Source organism: Haliotis asinina, chromosome 4, assembly GCF_037392515.1.
Source record: "Haliotis asinina isolate JCU_RB_2024 chromosome 4, JCU_Hal_asi_v2, whole genome shotgun sequence".
Lineage (NCBI taxonomy): Eukaryota > Metazoa > Mollusca > Gastropoda > Lepetellida > Haliotidae > Haliotis > Haliotis asinina.
The window spans coordinates 3,291,028-3,301,246 of record NC_090283.1 but is presented as its reverse complement, the minus strand read 5'-3'; the positions used below and the strand labels follow the sequence as shown (position 1 = coordinate 3,301,246).

Genomic DNA, 10,219 nt, shown 5'->3' with positions numbered 1-10,219 from the left:
TATCTTGCTTGACTGTGTTGAGTATTCCATCACAAAGGATCAGTATTTTAATTCACATACTATGAAGGATCTTTTTAGCTGTATTAGTCCTCATTTAATTATTTCATTTTTAAAGGAATTAGATATGTTAACTGAATTGTAAATAGATAAATATTTTATAATTGGAAGATTAAATTAGTAACTCAAATCGTTAGTGGCTGTATCCTCAAAGAGGGTTGAAGTACTGTAAAATAATTGTCCTCCTGAGAGGGTACGTAAGTCCCAAAACATTTGAAGTAAATTTCAGCTTTCCAGCTTTTTAATCGAACAATAAGTGTTCCTTTACTATATGGCTAGATTTGTCTAAATTGCTAACAGCTGAAGGGATGGTGTAAATCCAGCTAGGGTCCATGCAGGAAGCAAATGTACTGTAAGTCCCCATGGTCCTTAGTATGGTGGTCTACCTTCAGTTGTTGGCAACCTATAGCTAATTTTTATATTGTACTGTGCTCTATAGATACATTGTTTTGGGTCTAATCACTAGTTTTACATTCTACTCTGTGATATTCTAGTTAGTTTTACTGCCCTTCGTTGACAGGGTTTTACAATGTATGTGCTATTAATTCATTTGTATTTTTATAATTAATTGTTCTCATCACGATATGGCTGCAATACTGCCGGTGTGACGTTAAATATTAACCCACTCACTCACGTGGTATATATTGGTATATATTGGTATATACTGGATATGATGAATATAAAATATTAGTCCTCCAGTGGAGATGTATATGGGGCGACAGATATGGGATCAGCAACAGGAACGTCCCGCATTTTAGTAACCCATGCTTGTCGTAAGTGGCGACTAACGGGATAGGATGGTCAGACTCGCTCACTTGGCTGACACATGTTAGTCTAATACTATGTTTCTGTATTCATGATGACTAATGTACACTAGCTATGTGTCAAATTTCTGTGATGGTTCCATGTAAATTCGTGCAAAACAAGAAAACGCCCTTTAGTGTATTTCCTGCAAATGACCCAAACTCATTCACAGGGACCTTTAACTGATATGATATGAGACCACTTAAAACGAGCTGGAAAACAAACACACAATGGACATAGATCTTGGAAGAAGTGGTACAGGAGCACTACCCTTGAAGGAACTACCATATCAACATTATTCTTAGCCGAGAGTCTTTGGCAAACTGTCACTTAAAATGAGTCTTGGGGGTAACTTCCGCATGAATACTTTCTCTTGGGACAATACCACATGACCATTAGTCTTGGAACAACTGCCATATGAACACTAGTCTATAAACAACTGCAACATGAACACTAGCCGGGACAGATGCCACATGGACACTAGTCTTGGGACAACTGCCACATAGAAAATAATCTATGGACAACTGCCACATAGAAAATAATCTAAGGACAACTGCCACATGAGCAATGGTTTATGGACAACTAGGATTGGGACAACTGCCATAAGGACACTAGTCTTTGGACAACTTTCACTTGAACACCAGTCTATGGACAACTGCCTCATGAACACTAATCTCGAGACAACTGTCACATGAACGTGAGGATAAGCAAAATATATTCTTTGGATAATTGGCAATTTGTACAGGTCACGAGGACTTAGTCCGGGAATAACTGCCATAGAATCTGATTATAATAACCGTTATATATAATTCAAAATACTCACCGTTGTTACAGCATCCCTGTACAGTTAATCCCATTTCCTTCTTCTCTGACAATCATCGACTCAAGCATCGCTGTTCTGACCACAAACACCTCCAGGACACAATGCACAGTATTCGCCGTAGAAACCATCTCTACATCCATCCATGAACTGTTTTCAGAATTACATGTTCTGTGGCGCAGTTCTCAGTACACGGTTCACAGGCTGACCCGAAATGATGAAGTTCGCAGCCTTCAGAACAGGAACCTGCTGCATTACATCTTTGATGGCGACATCCAGGATTACACGGAGATGAACACCTCGGATCGAACCAGCCATCCACGCAGCCATGGAGACACGTGGCGTTGTGTTTGTCACCTGTCTAAATCTCGACATCCGGCAAAACAAGTATCACTCAACTGAGGGTACAGTTGACCACGTGACTGTCACATGGCCTGTCACAAGTTACGTCTTGGTATCCTGGCACAGAGCCATGAGTGCACGTGAATGTACCTTTACATGGGACTAGTTTACAGGTTTTGTATCTGCACGTGCTGCCGCACTGAGAATAGCATTTGTGTCCATAGAAACCCTTGTGACAATCCTGCAAGCAATCGCCGTTCAAGTCGCAGTCAGAACAATGCTGACCCTCCTTACACTCAGTCCCTGTCAAGTAAAACGTATGGTTTTAATTAAATAATATGTCTTGAAACATCATACTAGGACTGGTGTTGTCAAAATACAATACATTGTTGGTTTCCCTCTTTTCTCATGTTGACAAATGTAGTGATGATTACTGGTCGCTCCCGCAGTTCACACCAGAAATAAATATTTCAGAGGTATTCGTATAAAACCTGAAAATCGTGTCTTCTAGTGCGACAATGGAACAGAATGTTTTCTCATCCTATCAACATACAGCAGTGCACTTCATTTAGTTATTTTAGTTAACCAAAACAACTACTTGCAGTGACTGGAAGCATGAATGTAGAGTCATAACACAGAATATATAACAATAACAGAATTGTTAATACTGCTCTTCATTGGCCGTTATCAAGTTCGATAACAGTGACGTAGCTATGGAGCGTAACTGAGCACTTTGTGCTAAAGTCAGATAAACTTTCCCTGGATCGCCAAAAATGAGTGTTCCTCAGGCACAAAGCTCATGGTGGCTTGTTTTGGTGTTAAATCATGTTTATAAAATATTAAGTAAAACTACAGTGTTGTTTTTTCATAGGTGCCATTTACCATGCTTATGCCCCTTTCTGCTTCAGCTCCTAGTTGGCAATGGATATTAGCCGGTTAGTAATAACTTTTCATTTCGACACAAAGTGATTCTGACCGAAGCAGCTATCTGATATAAACAAACGAGTCAGGAAGTAGAGTTATTTCTAATTTATTGCCACCTTCACAAACGCATGTTTGTCATATGAGGCGGCAGTCAGTATCGGGCTATCGGGCTCTTGGTTCATGTATTGTCATAACACGGCACATAGCAGGCATTTAGTGATACTGCGATACAGTCACTAACAAAACAGTGATAACAGACATTGTGATACAGCAATATTGTTCAGTTGCCATATGTGAACATACTGAATGCGGCTTTCATGATTATAATATTATATTGGGAAGTGTGTGATATACATGCACTGATAGCACCATCCTCAAAAACTGAAATAGCAGGTCGAGGTAATAAAAAAACACAAACATCAGAATAGCTGTGGACGCTGTCGCCACTGTTGACGTCTGCCGTCACGAATCTGTTCCGGACGTGGATCTGGCGGATGTAGCGGCCTTCTACCGGTGTCCTGACTCTTCGTCTTCGCGATCGTGGACGGTCATGGTCGTTGTTACTGCATACTTGTCCTGTCCAAAATCGGCTTTTGCACAATTACGTCTTTCACGTACCTCGGACAGCTGCATTGTTATCGGGCCAGAATGCAACGTCGCGAATGTTTTCTGACTGGGTTCACACCTGTTTCACAGCTTTTGTGTATATGTAATTACTCTAACAGTGATTTGTTTCTTTTTAGGATCTAAAATGTGGGATCTGGATACTCTCACTGACCGGCTTATGAGACATAAATGGTCAATGTCCTTTGTGGGATTCAACTGATCACAATGATAAAGGTAAAGTCCGCGACAAAAAGCATTTATAATGATGGAAGTAACATCTATCTCCATCCAGCTACAGGTACATACTCGAACTTGGGCTTCTTTTCTATACCATCACTCTTTAATGAATGTTTTAGTCAGTTCGTGACGATTCACTTGTTTACTTCCTGCTAGATCGCTTCGACCTCGAGGACTTTGTTTCACACTATGTGCAATGGGTAGTTGCCAAAAAGCTAGGAAAATCAGGAAGAGTGTAATTTTCTCTATTTGTGGCATGAGTTTACCAAATCCAAGGTGTGATCAAACAAATTGTATCTGTAAAACCGTCGAACAAATGACCAATGTGATCAACAGGCAGCTCACCTGGTACATAGAATGGTATAGTTCGATCATTCAGCCTGGTTTCAGATATGAAAGGAACATCACTGATCATCTAATGAGAGTCATTAGTACGGAAAGGTTTTCAAAATAGACAGCATGTTGTTTATTATTTTGAGAATACTAATGGCATAATATGGCATTTTGAAAGATCTCCATGATCCATGATTTCGTTGGTCGCATGCCTTATTGATGCTTGCCCAAACAATGACTCCAACTAGTAGCATGATATACGAAGGGGAACAATCCGTGTATTGATAGATTCCCAGCAGGTAAGTAAACCTTACCGTTATCCTCCGGTGACCATACCACACCAGAAAAAAAATCGTCCGAATCCCTGGTCTGGCAAGTGCCTGTAGTGTCACTGAAGGGTTGCTGGGAAATGTGCCACAGATCCCATTACTGATGACAGCATGGACCACCGGTAGCCATAAGAACGTAACTAATTTATTATTATCTTCTGATTTGTCAACGGGGTCTTTCCTATAACATAATCATAGCTGATGCTCACGTCCGGATATCTCTAAATTTTGCAGAGTTTAGCCCGACCGGGCACCGTAAACTTTCATAGCCAATGTGGGTAGGTGACCTAGATTCATGTAGCTTTGTCGCTATTGGTGTTCTTCAATGGCTTTGAATCGATTTCGCTTGGTTCTTCTAAGGGACATATGACAATAGCCCTAATCAACCACATTTCCTTTCTTAAGTACCACGGTGAAGAATAGAAAAGCACTTATTTTTCAAGTACTAAGGAAAAACTTTTTGAATGATCAAAATATCCATATGGAAACACATATGTGCAGAAAACACAGTAGAAATTGAAAAAGCCAGCGTTAATGTCTCGGCGTCGGTCCAACAGTGAGCCTATAGTGAGAACTTTTTCAGGAGAAGAAATATTATGTGGTTACATTTTTTTTTACCCCAAACCAAAAAAGAAAGAAAAAATCCCAAGGCGTTTTGAGAAAGAAGCAAAACATTTTATTTTAGAAGTGTAAAACGATCAACAGTAAAATAATGGACAAGGGATTCTTACGTCATTGTATTGTAGCGAACTAGGAACTATGTACATTTGAGCATTTACAAAATTATGATGGACAATAGGCTTAAGATAACAGCATTATAATACAATAGAAATATTAGTATGGACACACAGTTCCGTTATGAAAGTGGTCAGATATAACCACCGTTTTATTTGAGAGTATTCCATCAGCAACACATTATCATTTGTGGGGCCAAATGGCCATCGCACTGACCACACATACCCTCTGCTTCTCATTAAACATGGACGTTAGATGACTGGTGACCTAGATCCGGGACCTTGCATAGCCCTCTGACAAAAGTTAGTGCTCCCATGGTCGAAAGTTACGAATAAACAATGCTCCGTTAAGATGGACAAACATGTTTCATATTTTGGGACAACAGAGTGTTCTGGTAAAATTGTATTTTGTGGATGAGTCCTATCAGGAATTTATCCGAATGTGGCACCACATTGCCATCATGCAAACTTAGCAATCCGAGCCACTTAGCCACCGCAGCTTCCACAAACTGGTAGTCCAGATTGCGTACTTTGTGAGAATAAGTTGGCAATTATCCCATTTACATAGATAACATGTTCAAATCTAATAAATCAGTGTTCAACTATTATCCAACGCCGCTTTTGGTTTGTGTGTTTATCAGGTGAAAAGGTGCCCAGCTGAAGCACGATACGTTCTTCATGCCAATTGCCCATGATATACTCGGAAGAGTTTTCTTCGTTTTTGTTACTAAAAATTGTTCAGTATCCAAATGGTGACACAGCTTTCGTCCTGTTGGATCCGGTTCTAAAGGAACACAATCACTGGACCACCTTCACCCTCGTCGACATCGCAGTAGTCATGTGAAGAGATCCTTGGTTCACCAAGATGCATTTGGACACCTTCTCTGTTGGCGTCTCTGAAACACATCAGCTACATGCCATGAACGCTATTTCTGAAATATTACAATACATGTTATCCCTTGAAACAAATCATTTGAGCATGAACGGCATTCTAAACAATGGGTGAGCATATTTACACGGAAGCAATTTCATTCAGCTGACCTGCACGTGACTTTGCTGATGGTCAGGGCGATGGTCGAGCTAAGGGTGACGAATTGGGTTAACTACAATGACTTAACCCCGGCAATGTGCAAACATATATCCACTAACTGTTAAAACCATAACCAATGAAAGTGCCTACAATGTCTGTCATCAGTCGGAAAGCGATGCATTTCATGTTTTGTCACTCCTTTACTCGCTCACCGTTAACTCGCTGATAATTAGAAATTCAGAGATGACTTACCTCGGTACACACGGGCCTTTGCGAAAACACGCACAGCATACGCCACTTGCAAGCAAGGCGAAAAGAATTGCTGCACACACACTCCATATCAGGGTGGCTGAATTCGTACGTGGCACTCCCGGAAGAGCTGGAAAACAAACCCATACACATGAACACTAGTCTGGGATCAATGCATAATTTCTAGCCCTGGAGGGAGCATCACGATTTGATCGTCATTATAATTGTATGAGTACATAGAAGAGACAAACTAAGTTTATACAGTCACAGCTATTGTGATATATGTAGGTCTATCTTTAATGATATAACCTTCAGAAAACATTTTCAGAGTCCCTCACTATACATTATCTTACTATCTTTTACCACAGGATCAGGTAGGGTAGCGTTCACTCATTACCCGGGTTCGATTCCTCACATGAGGCGTAAAACTAAACTCACACACTCGCTTACTTTTACCACAACAACACATGTTTGGTATGGGACCACCACAAAGTAACACGATATTCGTCCATATACACCCTTGTCTCTAAACACGATAATATCAGTTTTATGATGGTGGCATGTAGTTTTATCACGTTAACTATTGATCCGCATTCCTCTGGCTACAGGAAATAATCGGTCATGGTGAGTATCCCAAAATATATACTGAAAAAAATAGTTGGGGACATATGTGAATTTTGAAATTATGAATAATGATTGACTTTTTCATTGACACGCTGATGAAATATCAATCCTAAAAATACCAATATCCGTAAGTTATTTTGTCCGGTAAATGCACTTCCCCTTTTGTAACTGTGTATCTTACACAGTTCTTCACTTTACCAGAATCTTATAGAAGTGAAAACATCAAGCTTAGGATGACAATGCGATTGATGCGTCATGACGTCATCACGGAGACCATTGTTGATATTAATCTTTTTGTGTTTTCTCCTTAGATTACACGTAAAGTGTTACCAATTTTCAATTTCCGTCTTGGTTTTGTTTTATGCAGAATAAACTATGCGTCGTATATCCATATAATTAATATACATGTACAAAAACAAACTTGTTTTCGTACTTTCACAGCCAAACTGTACGTAAAGCTCAGTAAACACTAGTTATGATGAAGCACTGTTTCGGTGTAGATTTCTATAGTCGTGTCAAGCTCTATAAATACTAACTGACCAAGGTAACCGCGCATAGCATAAACATTGCATGAAATATAAACTTATTTGAAAAGTTATAAAAATAGCCCTAAATTTACATTCAGCAAAACACATTTTTCTGTCATGTATCGCAAGTATCGAGACCTCTTCAGTGTAATGGAAACACGAGATCATACTCTTGATGTAGAAACCTTCAATCGCGTGTATTTTTTATCTCGGCCACCATATGGATATGGACAAACTTTAGTCACATTTTTTCAAAGAATATTTAAGTATTTATGACTCAAAAATAGCTCACACGTGTTACTATTTGCTGTAGATCGGTCAGGAGCAGGGGAACCGGTCTGTGTACAGTTCGGCTGACTTCTTTCTTCGCTGACGTTGCAATCCTTCACACAAGCACCAGTGGTCTGATCACAAGCAACTCGAGGACACAATGTACATGTTTCATTACAGTATTCACCGTAGAATCCACCTTTACACCCATCCACACATGAACCGTTTTTAAAGTCACATGTTCGGTTGGCGCAGTTCTCAGGGCAAGGTTCACAGGCTGACCCAAAATGATGAAGTTCGCAGCCTTCGGCACAGGAACCTGTTGCATTGCATCTTTCATGTCGATATCCAGGATTACACAGGGAGGAACACCTCGGGCCGAACCAGCCATCCACACAGCCATGGAGACACGTGGCGTTGTGTTTGTCACATTCACCTGTACAGCTGCCTGGTGTCTCAGCAGAGAGACACTTGTGGGCTGACTTGGGGCCGCATGTTTTACTGCAAGTCTCAGTACAGAAGTCTCCATAGAAGCCAGGAACACATTCACAGTCAGCCTCACAGGATCCTGCACAGTTCTCACACGTCTTCTCACAGTTGACTCCATAATGTGTCTGGTCACACTCGTAACATACTCCTGTCATCCCGTTGCAGTTTCTGCAGCTACTGGTACACGCCTTACATCCTGATCCGTACATGGAATCTCGACATCCGGCAAAACAAGCATCACCCAGCTGACAGTACTCATCGTCACATCCTCCTGGACACAGGGTACAGTTGGCCACGTGACTGTCACATGGTCTGTTACAACTTGTGCCTTGGTATCCTGGCACACAGCCATGGGTGCACGTGTATGTACCTTTACCCGGGACTAATTTACAGGTATTGTATCTACACGTGCTGCCGCATTGAGAATAGCATTTGAGTCCGTAGAAACCCTTGTGACAATCCTGCAAGCAATCGCCGTTCAAGTCGCAGTCAGAACAATGCTGACCCTCCTTACATCTAGCTCCTGTCAAGTAAAACGTATGGTGTTAATTTGATAATGTGTTTTAACACTGTTTGTTATAAAAATAAAAATACAATACATAATTGCTTTCTCTCTTTTTATTGACAAATGTAGTGCCTGTTAAATCTCACTGAACACTGCGTTAGTATATCGCAAAGGAAACTAATTTGCAGATTATGCGGATTGTTTCAGAGATGACGAAAATTACAGCCCGACGTCAACATGGTCAGACAGTGAAGGCTATACTTTGCGTACTGACAGACTTACATGTTTAAAGAAAGGCGTGACTGGAAATGGGAAATATCCAGCTACATTATATTTTGCATGAGACAGCATCATAATACTCATGGGGGTGGTGTTGGCAAAATGTAATAGGTACTTCCTTTCACTCTTTTCTCACCTGACAAATTTAAGAGGGAGGATAAATGTTCGTGTCTTTTTAATTATCGTCTGTCCTACCTTCTGAATGATCACTGGTACAGAGCAGCACGATGAAGAAAAACAGCGCCATAGTTACCTGAAAACAACATTTTACACACTCATAAATGCAAAGTATACTTAGTTTATAATATTTAACTATTATTGTGAGAGCAAATTCCCAGGAATATCACAGCGGGAATAGTGAGTGAATATGGTTTTACGCCACTATTGGCAATGTTCCAGCAATGCAACTGCGGGTGGGAGAAACAAAGGATGGACTTCACATAGTGTACCCATCTGGGGAATTCGTTTTTTGATGATCATTTAATAGTCATTAAACAGGCAAAAACAGCAGAATAAATACACCTACTTTAACTTTAATCCTAGTCCGCCTTGTTGCGTTGTTGACGACTGCCTCTCGACTGATGGTTGTCTTAATAACTTTATACTGTGATTCATGTTTACGCTTTCAATTTTGTCTTCCTGCTGTTGGGGACAACCATGGCGTGTGTGAAGTTTGGTCACATCATTGGGGCCCTTGTTCCACGCCCCAGCAGCAAGTTGAATGCAACACATTGTATGTTCTTATTATTACAGACAAGAAGCAGGATAACATGTATGGTTCCACTTTCGCAAAGTCACAGTCAGCAAATATGACTATCACAGTCACAGTCAGCAAATGTAATTATACCGTGTATTATGAAGATGTTTAAGATGATCTGATTTTTTAAACGATTAAGAAAATACATGTTAGAAACAGGTGTCTGACAAGTCCACCAACGACAAACCTGAAACTTTACATCTGTTGCTTAAAAACATGGGTTGCTAAAGATCAATTATAGCTCGGATCGTCAAGGTTATATTTATACATTTACCAGCATATGGGTCATTATTGACTGAATAC

At 40.3% G+C, this 10,219-nt stretch overlaps 1 protein-coding gene across 1 annotated transcript; it reads right to left on the bottom strand.

Annotated features, from left to right (window-relative positions):
- Positions 1-5,970: 5,970 nt before the first annotated feature.
- Positions 5,971-9,406, bottom strand: LOC137282159 (multiple epidermal growth factor-like domains protein 6). Its single transcript, XM_067813888.1, has 4 exons — positions 9,355-9,406; positions 7,909-8,898; positions 6,469-6,595; positions 5,971-6,082 (listed from the first exon to the last, which is right to left on the bottom strand). The coding sequence occupies exons 1-4, from the start codon at positions 9,404-9,406 to the stop codon at positions 5,971-5,973; spliced, it is 1,281 nt and encodes a 426-aa protein (XP_067669989.1).
- Between the last annotated feature and the right edge of the window lie 813 nt (positions 9,407-10,219).